At 42.2% G+C, this 19813-nt stretch overlaps 2 protein-coding genes across 4 annotated transcripts in view; one reads left to right on the forward strand and one right to left on the reverse strand.

The window, feature by feature from the left end:
* Positions 1-1045: 1045 nt before the first annotated feature.
* dph5 (diphthamide biosynthesis 5) lies at positions 1046-9641 on the forward strand. 2 transcript variants are annotated; one of them, XM_014216010.2, is made up of 7 exons: positions 1046-1336; positions 2229-2353; positions 4342-4450; positions 5844-5964; positions 7677-7716; positions 8955-9058; positions 9156-9641. In XM_014216010.2, exons 1-7 carry the CDS (start codon positions 1295-1297, stop codon positions 9389-9391), a joined length of 777 nt encoding a protein of 258 aa, XP_014071485.1. In that variant the 5' UTR covers positions 1046-1294; the 3' UTR covers positions 9392-9641. The 2 variants fall into 2 exon arrangements, with proteins under 2 accessions (XP_014071485.1, XP_014071484.1); XM_014216009.2 differs by having other exon boundaries at positions 1329-1769.
* Positions 9642-10309: 668 nt separating this feature from the next.
* Positions 10310-19813, reverse strand: part of LOC106613589 (zinc transporter 7) — a 32888-nt gene continuing 23384 nt past the window's right edge. For both annotated transcript variants that reach the window (XM_014216007.2, XM_014216006.2), the window contains exons 9-11: positions 13181-13271; positions 12915-13064; positions 10310-11812 (exon numbers count right to left, since the gene is read on the reverse strand). In XM_014216007.2, the coding sequence (XP_014071482.1) occupies positions 11765-11812; positions 12915-13064; positions 13181-13271 (289 nt within the window). In that variant the 3' untranslated portion in view covers positions 10310-11764. The remainder of the gene's footprint in view (positions 11813-12914; positions 13065-13180; positions 13272-19813) is intronic.

Consider the following 19813-nt stretch of genomic DNA (forward strand, 5'->3'; position numbering starts at 1 on the left):
ATAATGAAACCTGGTCAGATAATGTCAAATACATTATTAAAGGGAAGGAAGTTGCTTAACAGATGCTTTACAGGTCTTCGCCACATTCTCTGGGCAACTTTGTGAACACTGTACACTGATGAGGTAATAAACTGGACTCAAAACCAGGCCTCCACATTGATACATTTTGGTGCTAAAACACCTACATTCCTTCCCATTAACATGCAAGTGCTTGGGTATTGCCCAAACCACCTCCATAAAAAGTGCTGCTCCCTGTGGATTGTTTTACAATACATTTAATGAATCAGCTAGAATCAAAACTCTCAACGCATTCCAGTCAGATTAGAGAAACTGTGGGGTCGAGTTCCGAGGCAATGCCTGTAACCTTGACAACAGTATCCATTCACTAAACAGGACAAACAGCGCAAAAAACAACCCCATGATCTTCTCTGCCTAAATAAATTCTGATAGGGAGTCTAGTAAATGCTTAGAAAGAGTGACATTAGAAAGTGAAAATGTGTGTACAAATTTTTTATTTTTTTTTATAAATGAAATGTATGCATTCACTACTGTAAGTCGCTCTGGATAAGAGCGTCTGCTAAATGACTTAAATGTAAAGTCAGTTAAGAAAAAATTCTTATTTTACAATGAGGCCTACCCCGGCCAAACCCTCCCCTAACCAGTGGCGGTTCTAGACCATTTCAACTGGGGGGGGCAAGCTGGGGCCAGTTGTACTGTTAGAGGGGCCAGTTAACGTTAGACGTTATTGTTGTCATATTGTTTTCTTCACTGCATTGCAGGCATTAGCAGGCAAAAGATCATGTTCCGCGTTGCCACTGTCTAATAACGGATGTAAAAAAAGAACGATATCAAAAATTTGTTATGTAAAATTTATTTCATACTCCACATTTAGGGGTGCCACAAGGGGGTACAAAATTGTTGTCACAGGGGCACTGCCCCCTTCCCCCCAATTGCCCCTAACCCGGACGACGCTGGGCCAATTGTGCGCCGCCCTACGGGACTCCCGATCACGGACGGTTGTGATACAGCCAGGGTCTGTAGTGACGCCTCTAGCACTGGAGGCAGTGCCTTAGAACGCTGCGCCACTCGGGAACATGCACTTATTAACTATGCCATCACTTTTGGATTTTATTCATTTTTCACTTTTACTTTGTAAAAACGTTAAAGTTACAAGGAAATTGAAAAAAGTCAAACTTTATAAGTAATCCGAAAGTAGCCTACCTGATGATCCACCGACAAGTGCTCTCCCACTGTTCTAATACCGGGCTGGAACGGACCCACGTTGCAGGAAGACATGCAACTGTGTCGTAAAATCAAGAGTATTTTGCGTCAAGACGTATGTGAAATCGTATAGTGTTTACACGTGCGTTTAGTGACAAGTGGATTCAAGTTCTATACTGTAGTAGCGGCTTGTATTCAAGAGAGAATCTGATAATAAATGCAAGCGTATTCTAGGTACCAGCTTAGATATTTTATGGCATAACTAACGGAACATTTTAAAACGGCAGCGGTCTGTTTTCTGCTAGGTTTAGCAATTAGCTAGCCTTAGTCTGCTATTAAGACAGTTGTGATGACGTGGGGTGTTAGCCACCAATATAACTAACTCATAAAAAGTGTGATATTTCTACGTTGCGATGCTGTACTTTATTGGGCTTGGGTTGGGAGATGCAAAGGACATCACCGTAAAGGGGCTAGAAATTGTAAAGCAATGCAGTCGTGTCTACTTGGAAGCCTACACGTCCATATTGACAGTTGGGAAAGATGCATTGGTAGGTTGAATATTATGTAACACTATGGCATGCATGTGGTGAAATTGTGCATGTCTGTGCTACAACAATCCCTCCCATTTCGAAGTCGGCACTGATGCAGTCCAGAGCATGTGATACAACTGCATCAGGGTACAATACCTCTTGAAGTGCATGTTGTCTTTGCTTCTAGTTAAAGATATTATACAGAGTATTCCATGACATTAAAGTTGCATTAGTTGAAATGACCAATGAGTGGCTGGAAATCGTATAGAGTGTGTGGCGTTGACACTTCCTACTCATTTTCTTAAAATTGAGTAAAAGTCACAAGTTTATAGACAGTGTACGTTCATTAAACAGAGCTCAAGCTGGCAGGATGGAGATCAAGGTTTTATCATTGCCATCAGATAATGTACATCCACCGTTTTTAAAGCAAATTCAAAGGCAGTATGTGTAGTGAGTAAGTGTGATCTATGACCTTAGGAGGAGTACTATGGACGGGAGCTGATACTGGCCGACAGAGACATGGTGGAACAGGAGGCTGATGAGATCCTGAAAGGGGCTGACGTCAGTGATGTGGCATTTCTTGTGGTGGGAGATCCATTTGGGTAATTGATTACTGTACTTGTTTTTCATGTTTGAAAAGTCGTTCATTATGTTATGACTATTACTGGTAGGCTAGTTTCAAATGATGTTGCAGTGAACGATAGAATTGCAGTCCCTGGCCGTAGATAAACTTGCTAACCACTGCTCTAATAGGATTGAAGGACTTCTGGGAGATCGTAAGGCGCCTAGGAATGTTACACTAGCCCCTCCGTCTCCCAGGCAGTAGGCAATACAAAATCGGTAACGCTTTACATGAAGTGTCGTTCATGACGCATCATAACAATGTCGTAAGCGCATCGTAAAGTGTCCTAACACATGACACAGCGGGACCTTTATTTTATAAATGCTTCTGATAACTGGAATGAGCTATATATTTATTTGCATTATGACGGGCGTGTGTGATTTATCAGACACGCTAAGGAGAGATCTCCATCTGTTAAGTTCATGATAACCTCCACTGACCGGGACAAACACACACACGGCATATCACTTCCCCTGTTTGCACTGCTCTAATGAAGTTGCTCTAATGTATGTACAGTGTGATATAACAAGTGAGGTGTTATCACACATACTGTACACGCACCTTAATAAGTTATGTCATGAAAATGAAAGTACCAACACGTTTTGAGGGAGTGTGTACAATAACATAGTTACAAGCAGGGTGGAAAATAACGTCATCACAAACCGGTTGAAATCTGGTTGATAAAACGTCATTACAAACAGGTTGATATCTGGTTGAAATGACAGCGTTGCATTCAGTTTTTCTCTGAGGGAGGCACACATCAAGTAGGAATGAGTAAGTCAGTAAGACATATCAGATAGGGCTACGGGAGTACTATTGTAAACAACGCTCATCAACACCACTCACTCCTTCCTTTTGCTATTTGAGTTGTAAACAAAAGGATAGGCTACATTAAAAATAAAAATTACATTTACAAAACATGGCTTTAATAAATCAATAACTAAAGAGAACCCTGAACCTTCAGTGGAGAATGTTCCTTTGGCGATCACACTGTTTTTCTTCTTTGCCATTTGAAAGCCTGCTGGAAGTTGATGCTTGTCATGATTTGAACAACATCCCTTGCCGCAAAAATATTTTAAGTCTCACGACCTTGGTATGCTTCAGTCCGCAATGACTATCATCTGCAGTTTCCATTTGCTTGCCATACAAATGGAAACGGAACTAATTGAAATTGCTACAAAAATACTATCTCACAACATGGTTTGGTGTGACATCGATGCTCAACGGAGCACCACACGATTAAGAAAAGTGTTGTTTTTTTTGCAGCCATTTGCTCTCTGAGCCGGTGGGGAAACGTTCTGGGGAGGGAGTAGTTGGACCGAACTGCAACGTCTCTGGAAAGAGCCACTGATTCATTGTACAGCGCTCCCATTTGCTAGAGCTACTTTAATGGTGCTCAACGTCATGGTAGCCGAGTAGTTAGAGCGTTGGACTAGTAACCAAAAGGTTGCAAGATCAAATCCCCGAGCTGGCAAGGTACAAATCTGTCGTTCTGCCCCTGAACAGGCAGTTAAGCCACTGTTCCTAGGCCGTCATTGAAAATAAGAATTTGTTCTTAACTGACTTGCCTAGTTAAATAAAGGTTAAAAAAAAAAGCAGAATGTTTGGCTCTGCTCTTTTTCCATCCAAAACCACTGACCAGGAGGAGGGGAGGTTCAGTCAAATTCTCCACTCTCCATCACGGTCACGATTTGCTCCAAGAAATGTTGGGATTTAATAAAGTTAATGACATCTAAAACCAAGGATTCGGTTTGGGGCCAAGTGTGGCCTTTGAAATAAATAAATCAGGCAGTCGAATAATGAGTCTCACTGACCATAACCATCCTTACTGTAGCAAATTGCCAGTTGGTTTGGAATGGAAATGGAGCAGCAATGTGACATTTTTGGTCAAAGCTTGGACTTTGTTGTCAGGTTTCTAAAGGCAGCATCATGCCATGTTCTTAACACTTGATGCATCTTTTCTTATAGCGCCACCACCCACAGTGACTTGGTCCTGAGAGCAGTGAATGCTGGGATACAGTACAGGGTCATCCATAACGCCTCTATCATGAACGCAGTTGGATGCTGCGGCCTCCAGGTACGTCCACTTGAAGACCTATTGGAAACTAAAACACACAGATTAGCAGAAACGTCGTCTACTTTGCTTAAAAAAAAAGAGAAAAAAAGAGCTTATAACATCTGGTCTTCTATGGCCCATCATCTTAACCATTCTGTAGCAACGTCCTATGAAGGCAATCAAAGAGCATAATTGCCATTGGGAACGAATATCCATGCGGAGTCTATGGACTGAAACGGCAGAGCAGCACCAATCTCTCTTTAATACACAGCTCAGCCCAGGACATCCAATATGTGGCCCTTGCATTGACCTGTCAGGGGGAGCATTGTGAGCATGTGGCCCCCCAGCTGTCCCACCCTGCCTCTGATGTGGGGGGGGGCGTCTAGTGTAGTCTCTTTCCAGTACCTCGCGGATTTGTGTTGCTAACGTTAGTGTTAGCGCACCAGGGTTGTCATTAGTGGGTAGTGACGCTCCTTGGGCGTGCATCAGACGCACTAATTGGAAGTGATCTGGCAACTCAAAGCCACTGCCAGTGAGCAATGACAGGAGAGGAGGCAGCTTTGCTATTCTAATGAAGGACGTGCCCATCGCAGGGATCAAGGTTTTGTGTGTTCCCTGCCTGTCAACCTAGTGTGTTTCACCATATCCTTCAGGGGAGGGGTGCTCTATTCTATACTGTATGTGCCTGTATAATTTACCTTTCAATTGGTTGTGCATTCTAATTGTCTTCCCTGGTGCACTACCAATTTTGTTTAAAGAAAATGACCAGCTCGAGTTCAAATTACTGGGAATATGTGGGTGGAGAATTAGCATGTTTTGCCAAACCTCAGCATATCAATTTGACATTAGTTTCAAATGAGATGTAAATAGATGGCTAAAATGAGGTATTACAATCGCTCTCGAACTCAGATTTTTAAATGGTAAGAAATGTTTTAGAAAATACATTCAGACCAGCCATAAAGTGTTTTGTCTAGCTCAAGTCAACGGTGTACTGGTCTTGCACTGCGGTGCTCTTGTTAGCTTATTGGGGGAAGGGGTGAGTTAGGTCCCAGGGCATGTTTTGGGTCGCCGTGCTGTATCAAGCATGCCGTGGCTCAGAGTGCCATGTGATTTTTCACACACTGAATAACAGGAAGCACCTTGGGACACTTAGTGCAATCCAGTCTGCTGCAGCAATCACGGCCTGCTCACGAGACATCATTTTGCTCTACACACACACACACACACACACACACACACACAATTGATGAGCATTCAGACATCCACACATTGCCAGACAAGTAAACCAGAACTACAAACTATTTATTTGAGAAACTGACCATTCACACCCAATGCTGCTGTCCAAAGATATTTTCAATAAACCCTGATTGGAAGACAAGTCTTAAATCACGTTATGTACATTACTTTTGGACAGCTGTACAACTTTGGAGAGACGGTGTCCATTGTGTTCTGGACAGACACCTGGAGACCGGAAAGCTTCTATGATAAAATCAAGAAGAACAGGGACCTGGGGATGCACACACTATGTCTGCTTGGTGAGTCCTACAGTTTCATCTCTTATAGTAACCAACCAAATCACTACAAACATCCAGTGATGCAGTGACCATATTAGGAGTCAAGTGACTGTCCTAATATGGACCTTGAAAAAAAAAATACAAAGTGGAAAATCTGTACAGAATAGTAGGGCTGAGATGACACCAATATTTTTTCCCATGGCAAAAATTAAAACACGAAGCAGTAAAAACTCTCTTTGGTCATTTAAAAACCAGCTGTTTGTAAAAAAAACTGTGTGCTGTAGCTTGGGAAATAAATACATGTGACTCTGGATGACAACATAATGTTTGTTCCCAACATTAGGGCTGTTTTCATCAAGAAGTTAAATCCGCTTTGTGTTTTGTTTTCTTTGCCGCTATACTAACGAGAATCGCGATACTGGTATCGTCCCTACAGAATAGCATACATACAGTATGCCCGTAACCGTAACGCATTGTAAACATTATGGACCGCTTAACGCTACGTAGTAACATTGGGTCTGGTCACACCTGAGCACATGGTGAGGAAACATGGGAGGTCACATCCGTGTGTCTGAGTGATTCTCCAGACAGTCCCTCAGAGCTCTTATTCTTCCAGACCTACTTCCAGTCAAGGTGCTGGGTCTGCCTTCCAGGTGGGGGAAAGGAGGGGAGGATATAGTGTGTCTGTGCGCCAGCCAGTCAGTTCTACACACTTTCATCTCTGGGAGGCTGGGACCGAACAAAGCCCTCATTATGACTGTTTCTACTCCAAGGCCTTTTCCCTCCTGTGCGTGTCATCCCCTGGGTGCATATTAAACAGTCCTCAATCACAGTCACAGTAGTAGACTGGGGAGTTGGTTTCTGTAATGGGAAGGCGGCTGTGACTGCAGAGGCAGATGGCCCGAACGCTCATAATTTATGTTTATTTGAGCAAGAGATTTTTGTTTGGACGCAGAGGGTTGCCCCCCCCCCCCCCGGTTCCCTATGAACCTCACATGGGAGAGCCCTATAATTCGAGGTAATGGATACTGGTTGAAGCGGAGACGGTTTTGGGTCACACCCTTATTGTCTCTGTGGGCTAAGTTCCCTATGTGTCCCCAGGTGCGGCCCCAGCTGCAGAAGGGTGTGCGCGCTTGTGAGCTCACCGATATGAACCCCATTATTCAATAGTGGATCGGAAAGCCTGGCATTAGCCAAGTCACCTCCACACCCGTGAAGCAAAGGGCACGATTCTAAAAGGATGAAGAACGAGCGCAGACAACAAAAGCAGACGCACGCACAACTCTGATTGGGTCATCTATCATGACTTCCCCGGACAACATGCACTCCATACATCTACATGACAGAGGGAAGCCTCATCACTGTAATGAAACTAGCAGGACCATTGTTCCTGTTTGATTAATACTGATTAATCTTTTTTTTTTTTTTGATAATGTTTGGGTAAGATTTTGATGGTCTTTGTGTAAGGATTATTGACCGTTCATATTATTCAACAAAATGATGTATGATTATTATTCTGGTGAGGTTTTGAATTTTCCTGGAGTGTAACATTTTCCTGAAAATGGAATGGCATAAAGGTGACCATGGAAGACTTAAAGGGATATTTAGTTCCTCAAGCTGGCCTTGGGTAATTTGTCAAGATGTGTTGTTCATGGCCAGTTTGAGGGGAAAAGGAATTGTCCACATCTGTGAAATGGTTCATTACCTCTACAGCCCTCCTTTTTTGTCCGCAGATATCAAAGTCAAAGAGCAGTCCATGGAAAACCTCATGAGGTAAGTCTCTCCTTTCCCCCTCCTGCACTGGACTGTCTGGGAGTGGGCTGTCTGATTTATATCTGGTCAGTGGAGTTTCTATCCAGCAGGACTCTGAAACAGAGCAGAGTTGAGGTTTATTGCAGACGTTCACTTAACATACATTTATACTGGCAGCTGGAGACGGGCCAGGCCAGTGAGTCAAAAAAAAAAAAAAAAAGTGGGTTGTTTGACTTGGACACACAATCTGTTGTCAGTGTTGTCTCATTGGGCCAGATTCGGGAAATACATTTAATATTTTAATCTCCTGCATGTGTTTTCAAAAAAGATGACATACAACCGGTCCCAAACACGTTGTCTTTGTCTCACACTTGAGAATCAACAGACACGTCTGTTTTGGACGCCAGTTAATCTCCTGCTACACTAATGCGTTACTGTATCATGTATTGGTTTGCAGGAAGGTTGTCAACTCCTCGTTCACTTTGCGGTGTCCTGCAATTATTTTCCCAACAGGAGCCTGCACGGAAGTTGTTTTATATGTGAATCTATAAAAGCTGAAATGGACTTCAGTAATCTGCCATGTTAGGGTTGTGTATGGGGGAAAAGTATGGTTTTCATTTAAGACAGAAAAGAGTCTTAATTTCTCCCAGGTTTACTGGTGCATATATATTATTACTAGGAAATGGAATAAACACATGCCCTATGATTTTGGTCAATATTAAAATGTTTGCGCAGTGAGAGATTCATACCATACAGTATTAGCCGAAGGAAAAAAATACCCCGTCTTCCCCCCCTCCGGCCAAGGAATTTAGACACATTTGTGAAGGTTTTCTTTCCAGTAACCTAGTTATCAAATAGATCTCTGGCTTGCTTTGTAAGCATTTTATGACTGTAGGAGATTTACATGAGACTCCACCTTTATTTTAGTTCTGATCTAGCACCAGAACAGCCACAGTGAAACATTGCCAGAAAAAAACCTGCTTGATTTCAAAGTGCTGAAAGAGCTGAGAATAGCCCTGTCTGAGCTACTCAGCACAGTACTGAATGCTTGGCATAATGGCATGTCCTTTTCTCCTTCCTTTTGAATGGCTCTACTGGTAACAAAAGGGGCTTGCTTTGTCTACACCTGGTTATTAGATTCAGCTTTTATATTCTGAAGAAGTCTCCTCCACAGCACTTGTAGGTCTGGGCAGTATGAACCCATTGTAACGTGTAGCATTACTCCATAAGTAACGTCCTTGTTTCTTTTTCTTGTAAAGGGGCCGTAAGATTTATGAACCGCCCAGGTTTATGACTGTAAGCCAGGCGGCTGAGCAGCTCCTGGAGATAGTACAAAACCGGAGGGAGCGGGGAGATGACCTAGGTGAGTTGCTATCATGTTGAATTGAATGATTGATTAAACAATAGTTTGACGTGACAATGTGAAAGAAAAACCACTAATTGCCCCTCTCTTCATCTAGCCATCAGCGAGGAGACCATATGTGTGGGTCTGGCCAGGGTGGGAGCAGAGGACCAGGTCATCCGCGCGGGGACACTCCGCCAACTGGCGTCATGTGACCTGGGCGGCCCGCTGCATTCCATGATCGTGACGGGCCACCTGCACCCGCTGGAGGTAGACATGTTGCGTTTGTCAGCCGCCACCCCCGATGCACTGCAGGACCTCCGAATGACCGACAGCTCAACGTACACCTCCTAATGCGCACACAGCGCCTCAATGACTCTCAGGATCTCCAAACGACCTAGTACACACACACACACAAAAAGTTCCACACAGTTAACACAGGGACCATGTGTCATCCCAAGAATAACTTCTCCCTCAAGTCACCCGGTATTTCCCACCGGAACTGTCATTCTAAAGCATATAAATATCTCTGGATTTGATCAGCATGAAAATTCGAGCCTGATGAGCCATACATTAAAAGACATTGTATTTAACATTCAGCAAATAAGAGTTTGCATCCTTCATTGAAAAGTTTTTGTTCTGACATGCACTGTAAACTGTAGGACCTTGTGTGTGCCTTTCTAAATCATGTTCAAGTTGTGGAAACAGGATGCACCCGAGCTCAATTGAGGGTCTGAACATGTAAATAAGGTATTTCATTTTTTGCTTTGTCATTGTGGGGTATTGAGTGTAGATTAAGAACAAATGTATTTAATCTATTTCAGAATAAGGCTGTAATGTGAAAGGGAACGGGTTCGAATACTTTCCAAATGCATTTTATAGGTAATCCATTACTTTTGCTTCCCTAAAAATCGGTATCGGACCCAGCAATCCCTCATCCCCCGTGCTTTAGCTCAATCACGCCATTGCCTTGCAACCAGGGTTTGCCAAATTACCTTAACGCTCGCTGGCTATGGCATCAAAATGTTATTACCATGATTGAAGAGGAAATGAAGAAAAAGGTCACGGAGGAACATAACTGAGTCAGATTACTGTCTTGATAAAAAAAAAAAAAAAAGCTGTCCTGTAATTTGATGTTTTGAATTCTTGGAAAATGAAGCGTAATCTTCTGATATGCGCAGCACTACTGCCAAAAAGTCAACCTGGACCGCCATCTTTATCTGGGTCTGTGAAACCAGAATTTTTACATATTTCTTTACATAGACCAAAGCATATATTTCACTGATTTATTAATACCGATGTGCTTAAAATGACACTTAGAATTCGTCATCTAGTTCCCATGTTGTTCTCCTGAGTTGGATAGATTTTGAAAGAATAAGGCAACTCCCTTTCCTCCTCCAGATAAAGGGCTCGATTCATCCGTATCGCTGAAGTTCAGAGCTTTTGAAATGTAAAACAAAAAGGTAATTTCCAATTGAGCCGTAATATGCAGCGTTTACCGTGAATGCTGAATAGCTGTAGCGCTTCAGTGCTACAGATAGTCGAGCCCTACTTGATATGCAACAGTTTAACATTTGGTCAAAAATAAGAAATCATGGATGACAGCTCAAACTGAGCAAAAGACTTAAAAAAATAAAAATGTACACCACCTCTTCTCTCCAATATTCTTGTAACAAACAAATGCAAATTATGTGCAATCTGTGCCAAACCTTTTCCTCAAGGTGAAGTTAAACTACTATCCAATTTCAACCTCCGCCAGTAATGAGAGAAATTTAATTATATGCAGTAAAATCATTTATTACATTTCAAAATAAGAATGGAACTGGCCAACTGCACACTTGGCCCATTACATTAAAGTAAGACCAATGAGGGCAATGAAATCATGGGTTTTAGGCTTACATAGGTTTTAACCATCCTCTTTGACAAGGTCGTACGCAGCTGTTCAAGGTTCAAATAAAGCCACTGTGCCGTCCAGGGAATTATGACAATATTCCCTTAGGAAAAATACCATGACAACCCTCAAAGGGATGCTGAATCAAGGATGGAACCAAAGGGTTGGAATAACATGACCCATGTTGGTCATCTGATTCCTTTTTGGGTCTTAAGGGACATGATTCCAGTCTCATAGGGTGAACGAATGACTTCCAGATCATCCATGATTTGGTGAAAAAGGCACTTAAGAAACCCAGAATGACAGTTGAATGGCTCAAGTGTGCAAAGTGCAACTAAATGGCCAAATGGAATATGCCCCATGTTAATTGTGTGTGACTGATATGGACGTATAAAAATAGACTATCTATGGATCTTACATGGTTGCAGGGCTTAACACGAATGTCCATTGAAGTGTACTTTAATGCAGACAATAGTTACAAATTAATTAAAATCCCATCTTAAAAATGGGGGGGGAATGATAAAAGCAAAATGGGTCTCTGACATTAAGATGAACACTTCCTAAACAGTAGAATGGGTGAAAGTGGGTGTGTGCAAAGTTCTCGTTTTCCCCGCAGACGTCACATCATAATTGGTAAGTTTTGGTTTCCCCCGTTTTCTTGTGTCCTCTCAAGAGTCAAAGTGTACTTGTCCTGTAGCTGCTTCCGTCTTGGTCCTTGGTTTGTGATGTGGACTTTAAAACCCAGAGATGCGGGGTTTAGGGGGGGAAAGAGTGGGGAGGAAACCCCACAGCAGCACACAGAGGCTTTGGTCCCAGGGAGATACGAGGAACGAGTCCTACATCATTGCCACTTCTATCTGGACATACAGTTGCCGTACTCCAGCCTGTGGACAAGTACAATGGGGAAAACCAGTCACGTTTTGCGTCAACACCTGTGACAACAGTGGAGATGTTTTCCTTTAATATCTGACATTTCTGTGGCCTGACGTTACCTAGTACAGGTGTAATGTAATTCTAACGATAACGTTAAGATGGTCTAGTGGTAATGGCAGAGCTCTTAATACTCGGCTGCTACATCCGTTTCTCAAACCTTCCACCTGGACTTGAATAGACCGATTGTCTGTCCAATAAACCAAGGAGCGACTTCATTTAGTCTGCTGACCAGTTGGCGGTTATTTAAGTGATAATGCCCTCGAAGCCGATATTTGGAGGATGTGCCAATATATTTGCATATGCATAAGCTGTTTTCTAGTGACATTTATTTGGATACATCCATAACAAATGAGCTAATGAGGCGCGATTTCACCTGGCATAGAAAATGTGCTCTCTCGTCAGGACACTGTTTCTCGTCAGGACACTGTTGTTCAGAGGAGCTAGCCAACAACACAGCTATCACAATCACTGCAAACTAGCTGCACTTCGTTTCGTTTGACCTTTTTTCAATTTACATTTCTTTGTATATATCCATAAAAATGATGCCAGCTGATTCATGATTTTGACTGGCTGAGAAACGCTGCCTGGTCCCGTCCCGACTCCGAACCCTACATGTTCATTACTATGGGACAAAGATCGAATATTGAAACAATGTTGCAAATGTCAGACAGCAAGGTTTATACAAAACTCTGCTGTTGAAAACTAAATGTTAGTTTTAAAAATGTGAGAATGTCTAGATGGTTTTTATAGTGGAGATCAAGTTTTATAATTTGCCTGGCTGGGCTGATGAGACAGTGGATTGCGCAGTCAGATGGAACAGAGTATATAGGCATCATAGATTTAGCCGGTGGTAACTTGTGGAATAGACAACTGGAATGCGCTTTTAACCAATCTTATTCAGGATTAGACCCACCCATTGTATAATAAGTAAATGACACATGTTCCAATGTTACTAGTGATTTTGTGGTTTCCCATCAGCTGCTGGCTAATCAGTGTGTGTATTTGTAGGAGAATGGCCGTGTGTGACTACAAAAGGATGGGTTCCTCTCCTACCTGTGTGAAAATGTTGTGCGTTTGGCTTAGAATCCATTTGCTGTCAGCGTCAGGTGCAATTAGCAGCTTGACTGTGCCAATGTAGACATCTGTGCATAGGGTCCAGAAGTGAGGCTCCTGCAGATTGTACACACCCTGCAACTGCTGCACCTGCAAACACACACAGTTCACACCTAGATGTATATGACCATTTCCTCTTGTTAAACATTTAACATGTTCAGCATTGACATCAGGGTATGGTTGAGGCATGGTTGTGCAGCACTTACCCTCTGGTAGCATTCTGGCAGGGCATTGTCCAGAGAGGGCGGAGTCCGCTGCATCAGAATCCCAATGGACTCCCTCAGCAAAGGCACTACACTGTGACACAGAGGGTAAGGGAGAAAAATATCAGGTCAGCGTGACTTACTTCCCCAAGGTTTTCCTGTCAACACTGGCAGGCCCAGGGCCAAGGCATGCCAAATCTGTCCAAAGCGATATTGTGCTTCTGGGGCACAAGTCAAGCTGAACAATATGAACCCTGGACAATGACAGCTTGCTTGGTTAAAAACGCATTCCAGTTGTCCCTGTATGCCATGTCATGTGCCAAATAAAATGTCCTTTCTGCCATCTTCAAATATGAACATTAATGAGCTCTAGGAAAGATGAAGATTTGATCCTGATTCAATCACCCTCACAGCTATCCTCCAATCACAACGATTACGCAAGTATTGGAACCATCACTTTTTCCCCCACAAGGTTGTCCTATCTGAAATTTTCCCGTAAATTGGGCTACTTTGAAAACGATGTGCGGGTGAAAATGTATTGGTCGCGGGTTTTTGGGGTACTTCTAAATTGCACTGCGGCAGCCATTGCATTTATTTAAAAAAATATATACATTTCACGGTGACCTGCTGCTGCGGACTATCAGACAGTGAGGAGGCTGTTGTTGAGTGAGTGAGTGAGTGAGTGAGTGCGAGGGCCGGAGGGGTGTGTGTTGAAATCGCTGCAGCAGGCTGGCGAGGAGACAGCAGCGTGCACGTCTTGACAACTTTTTACCAGTTGTATGCAATGATGTATATATAAATCATTGGTTGTATGTAGGCTATTTAGATCATTATGGAGACACTTATTTCCAACCCTTTGTCCATAAAACATTAACGCAATAGAAAATAAATAAAGGCGACAAAGCCCTGGAAAATGTATGGCGCACTAGATAAATTCGCTCGGAGGTTGTTTAAAACTGCATTCTGTGTCGACTTCGCTTATGGAAAACTGTATCAAGCGAAGGGTTTTCCGCATGCTCAGTTCTTGGGTTTGAGCGCTGCGCGAGTGGAAATTTGAAATGGAAGTGATGGAACTCCATTGCATGCTTCGGTTATGGGGAAAAGACCACAATGAAACGTTTGCATATGTTGGCCATCAAGTGGCCTACTGATTTATGTAGCCTTCCATTTGATACAATAAATGTTGAAATTACGAAATCTCTGGAGTTATTGCAAATCAATGTGCCACTTTGTGTAGCCTAGCAAACATTTTGTAAATACCGTATGACTTCAGTTTGTTGTTGTAGCGTTGTGTTATGCAATTATTAATGGCCATGTTTAGTTAATTCAATTGGAAGTTATCAATTGTGATCATGGTCAAAGCTCTATAGCAATTGCCGATCAGCTGTTAGAAAACGTCAGATTAGGCTACAGGTTAAAAAAAGACAAGCATTGGCCTATTCAGTTCATATTCATATTTGATTCAGCGATTGAAAATGACGACACCATCCTCAGTAGCCTATTCCAGCAGGTTACTGCGCAACACAAGCACTTGTTCAGTTTAGATCTTGCCCAGGCTACTGTAGGCCATATTATGTAGGCCTATAAGGGGCTACAGGCTACCTGTATCTAGCTATGCAAAATAGAATTACAATCATAAACCCAGATTTAGCCTATTGAAATGACAAGTCAATCTTGCAAATAGGCCATTTATAAACGGGTTGTAGTCTTACCATCTGGCTCATAATGATGGCACAATTGCCAGAAAATAGCCCAATGTTTGGGATTGTGATCCTCTGTCCAAATTTCATCACTCAAACTATATAGTTATGCGAAAAGGGATCTGCCAAGTTTAATAAAGATAAATGATCTTCTCTCGCGGCATATTCAAATTCCTTTTACGTGACGTTAGCTCACAATAATTATTATATTGATGACAACCGAGTCTTGCTTCTTATGTTGATATTCCTTAATTCGCTCGATAACGTTATGGAAAAAGGGGTTTGTATAAATATGACAACTCCTTTCGCTGTGCATCCATTTCTTGAGGCTAGTTTTTCAAGCCTTGTGGGCAGATTGAGTGGTGATTGTGCTAGAAATTTGAGCTAGACCTGGCAAACCCAGTCTCCACGTTGGTATCCGGTTGCTAAGAAACCGTGTTTTCCCAGACAAACCTGTGTCAAAAGTTGCTAGCTCAGTATAAATTCTCAGAGTAAATACATAGAACCACCAATTAGAACCACAAAATATCATAGAGGCTTAAAATCTAAACTACAACAACTTGCCTAGCTAACAGCTAAATGTTTGTTTTTGACTTTGTTAGAAATTCTTTATCAATGACAAGGAGTGGCAAGCTTGCCAAAGGAACTGGTACTCAAGACTACGCAGGTAGGGCATTGAGAGAATTCCTCCACCTTAATTCAACTAAGGAAGGAGAAACTATAACAGTGGAGTGACAAATGTTTTTAATTAGTGGTAATATATAAACATTGGTAATATTTCTGGCCAAGTTTTTTTATTTAATTTTTAAATATTTTTTTTTCTTTTCAGTCCAACAAACCTCAGTTGTCTGGAATTCCTCCGAAATGGCAGGCCTAGGTCAAAGAGGAAGGTTTTGCCATCAATTCAAAATGTCACAGAATCTGCTTTCAGAGAGCAGGAGAACTGCACTGCAGACCCTGCTGGCTGCAGCGGAGACTACTAGCATAGTTGAACAATGACTTCATGAGGCTGGACAGTGCCACGCCAGCCACTCTTGATCCTTCCTTTTGTCTCCTCGCAACCATCTCGCGGCCACAGTAAAAAAAAAAAAAAAAAAATCCCATTGCATGTCCCGCCTAACCCCTATACCAAAGCCACAAGGCCGACCACCAAGGCATGTGTGAGCCATCAGAGGGTTTGGCAGCTTTCCCCGTTCCCAAAACCCCACTCACTCCCCTCTTCTCCCCGTCATTATCCCTGAATCCCCTACACCCCACCAGAAGCCCCACTCGGTGCATGTCAACGTGGGCAAAACTTTCCCTTTGCTCTTCCTCCACGTCTACAGTCTCACTTGCACTACATGCTAGTAGCACACTACACTAACCAGCTCGTCGGCATATAGGCTACTGTACATTCTTCAGCTTTGCCTTTGAGTCTTAAGGGTCCGGTCGAAATGTAGCCAACGTTCCCCTACCCAACATGTTATTATGAAATCAAAGACTTGATTATGGCTGCCGGGAAAAGAGAACCTTTGAAGAAATTTAAAGTCACACATTGACTCCTTATTTACTTCTACTGCACTAGTCTGCAGCCAAACAGATTGACAAAAATAATTGTGTAACATGTCATAAAAACAGCCATGAACTTTGTTTTGACTGTCATTTTGTAATAGCTTGTCAAATGACAACCATTTTCTCAAAACGGTCTTTGAATTGAAGCTAAATAAACAAATGGGAAAGAGTTTAGTTTACATCGGTCTGTTCTTTAAGATAAGATTTTTGCATGGGCTGCTTCTCAATACACTGATATCGCCCTTCTGTATCTGCAGTGAAAGGTGGCAGAGCTAGAGCGGTGTTTGTCAGACCATGAGACATCCCGAAAATCAGTCTTATCACGAAAATGTCTAGTATCCAAACACTTATGACCACTATTGAAAGGTGTCTCTCTCCATTTTGCTCTAGGATACCCACAAACCTCGTCTGAAAGTCCCTGGTACCAGTTTTTAAAAAAAATTAAAAAATGAATGGAAGTCTATGGAGATATTTTAGACACTTAAACTAAGGGGATACATTTCCTGATCTTCCACACACACACACATATCTCTCACAGACACATCAGAACAAACTTCCTTTAGATGTTTTTTGGAACCATCTATTGTTCCATGTAGTGAATTTGTTAGCAATTTCCAAACGCCTGAAGGTACCACGTTCATCTGTACAAACAATAGTACGCAAGTATAAACACCATGGGACCACGCAGCCGTCATTCCACTCAGGAAGGAGACGCATTCTGTCTCCTGGAGATGAATGTATTTTGGTGTGAAAAGTGCAAATCAATCCCAGAACAACAGCAAAGGACCTTATGAAGATGCTGGAGGAAACAGGTACAAAAGTATCTATATCCACAGTAAAACGAGTCCTATATCGACATAACCTGAAAGGCCGCTCAGCAAGGAAGAAGCCACTGCTCCAAAACCGCCATAAAAAGCCAGACTACGGTTCGCAGCTGCACATGGGGACAAAGTTCATACATTTTGGAGAAATGTCCTCTGGTCTGATGAAACAAAAATAGAACTGTTTGGCCATAATGACCATCGTTATGTTTGGAGGAAGAAGGGGGAGGCTTGCAAGCTGAAGAGCACCATCCCAACCGTGAAGCACGGGGGTGGCAGCATGTTGTGGAGGCGCTTTGCTGCAGGAGGGACTGGTGCACTTCACAAAATAGATGGCATCATGAGGAAGTAAAATTGTGAATATATTGAAGCAACATCGCAAGACATCAGTCAGGAAGTTAAAGCTTGGTCGCAAATGGGTCTTCCAAATGGACAATGACCCCAATCATACTTCCAAAGTTGTAGCAAAATGGCTTAAGGACAACAAAGGTAATGGAGTGGCCATCACAAAGCCCTGACCTCAAACCTATAGAACATTTGTGGGCAGAACTGAAAAAGCGTGTGCGAGCAAGGAAGCCTACAAACCTGACTCAGTTACACCAGCTCTGTCAAGAGGAATGGGCCCAACTTATTGTGGGAAGCTTGTGGAAGGCTGACACGTTTGACCCAAGTTAAACAATTTAAAAAGACAATGCTACCAAATACTAATTGAGTGCATGTAAACTTCTGACCCACTGGGAATGTGATGAAATAAATAAAAGCTGAAATAAATCACTACTATTATTCTGACATTTCACATTGTTAAAATAAAGTGGTGATCCTAAGTGACCTAAAACAGGACATTTTTACTGGGATTAAATGCATTTGGCTAAGGTGTATGTAAACTTCCAACTTCAACTGTATATATTATTTTTTAGATAATTTAAAGACTCCTTTAAGGTCAAAATCAAATAGCTAAATAATCGTTAGTTTGACCATCTTAAAACAATTCCATATGTTAGCTTAGAACCACCCCCCTCAATCTAGAGGGTTAAACAGGGGGATTTTGATATGTTAAAATTCAATTTCCACGGGGGCAGGGAAATTTAAGGCCAATGGCAAAAAAAATATTTGGTAATAAGTGGAAGGAAAGGCATCTTGTGAAATGCCAGTGACCTTCTCTTCCCCAGTTGATTAGTTACGATTATGAAGGTATGGGCAGCAATTAGAGAAGCTTTTATTTGTGCCAGCCTGACATTAACAGTAGCCAAATGAGGAGCCGGTAAGTGATCCATCCATTTCCTGACTGTTCAGCACTCCTGGCCAGTAAACGCTGTGGTAACACACTTAACAATTCAGCACACAGAAGCATTTTGTGTAATACGTGTGGTGTACTGAACGATGTACTGTATGCTACTGTGGAAGCAGCCAATAACCAACAGTATAGAATCTGAGTCAGGAGGTTGTCTCTTGTTTTGCTCCCTGATTTGATTCATGAAAATATTGAATTCATACTGGTAAGTTATAGAAACAGTCTATGATATTTTCCAGAATGCAATACTGTCTTCAATCACGAAGTTGCATTGAATCAAAAACCAACTAGTAGCTGAAGGATGGGACTAAAAACAAAACCAAAAAAATATTGTAAAATGTATATAGTATGTATAAGCTGGAAGTAAAAGCCTGTGTTGTTGTCCAGTAGTTTACTTCAATTAGGGAAGGTAGGGATATACATCTCTTATTTAGTTCCATCCTTCAGTAGCTATCGTTAAAAACAGGAAAGCTCCCAGCACGAGGGGAATGCCCTACTCTGAAATCATACTATTGTCCCCAGCCTTCCTGTGTAGATTCAACAGCACTGACTCAGTCACCACACAAACTTAATCATAATATATTAATAATTAATAGAGCACGTGTCAAAACTATTCCATGGAGGGCGGAATGTCTGCGGGTTTTCGCTCCTCACTTGTACTTGACTGATGAATTAAGGTCACTAATTGGTAAGGAACTCCCCTCACCTGGTTGTCTAGGTCTTAATTGAAAAGAAAAACCAAAAACCCAGAAGATACTAGGCCATCCATGGAATGAGTTTGACATCCCTGATTTCGAGCTTTGAACCAAGACTCAAAGCGCCAATGTGTAACATCCCTGGTATTGGCGTTTTGGAAACCAATTCACCAAACATTTCTTCACCAATTAGTGGACGTCTAACAAGTACAGGATCTTTAGCAAGGCACACAATAATAATCAACCACTAAGTATTGTCGATATAAGCAGTCATTCAATAACAGTAGCAAGAGCAGTATAGGCCTAAACCCCTCAGTCAAGGGAGATTTACCACAACAACAAAAAAGTGGGAACATCTCACTCACCAGGCAACCAATACTAACAGTAGGCAACATTTGACTCATACTGACATTACTGCATGATGAGGTTGAACCAAATCCTGTTTCTTCCCAATGGGAAAAAAAAAATGCTCTTCCAATGAGGGGCTGCCAAAGTGTCAACACTGTTCTGGAATTCCCCGAGTTGTAAAGAGAGGGAGTCAGACCCACATTCTTCAAGGCCTTGGAGCGAACAGTCTT

This window comes from Salmo salar, chromosome ssa10, assembly GCF_905237065.1.
Source record: "Salmo salar chromosome ssa10, Ssal_v3.1, whole genome shotgun sequence".
NCBI classification, from domain to species: Eukaryota; Metazoa; Chordata; class Actinopteri; order Salmoniformes; family Salmonidae; genus Salmo; species Salmo salar.

What these genes read in the sequence shown, in the direction of transcription:
- dph5 (XM_014216009.2), top strand. Translation starts at nt 1,635, where the DNA reads ATGCTGTACTTTATTGGGCTTGGGTTGGGAGATGCAAAGGACATCACC. An exon ending in TTGGATGCTGCGGCCTCCAG is followed by an intron (nt 4,451 to 5,843) that starts GTACGTCCACTT and finishes ACTTTTGGACAG; the next exon opens with CTGTACAACTTTGGAGAGAC. An exon ending in TCCATGGAAAACCTCATGAG is followed by an intron (nt 7,717 to 8,954) that starts GTAAGTCTCTCC and finishes TTTCTTGTAAAG; the next exon opens with GGGCCGTAAGATTTATGAAC.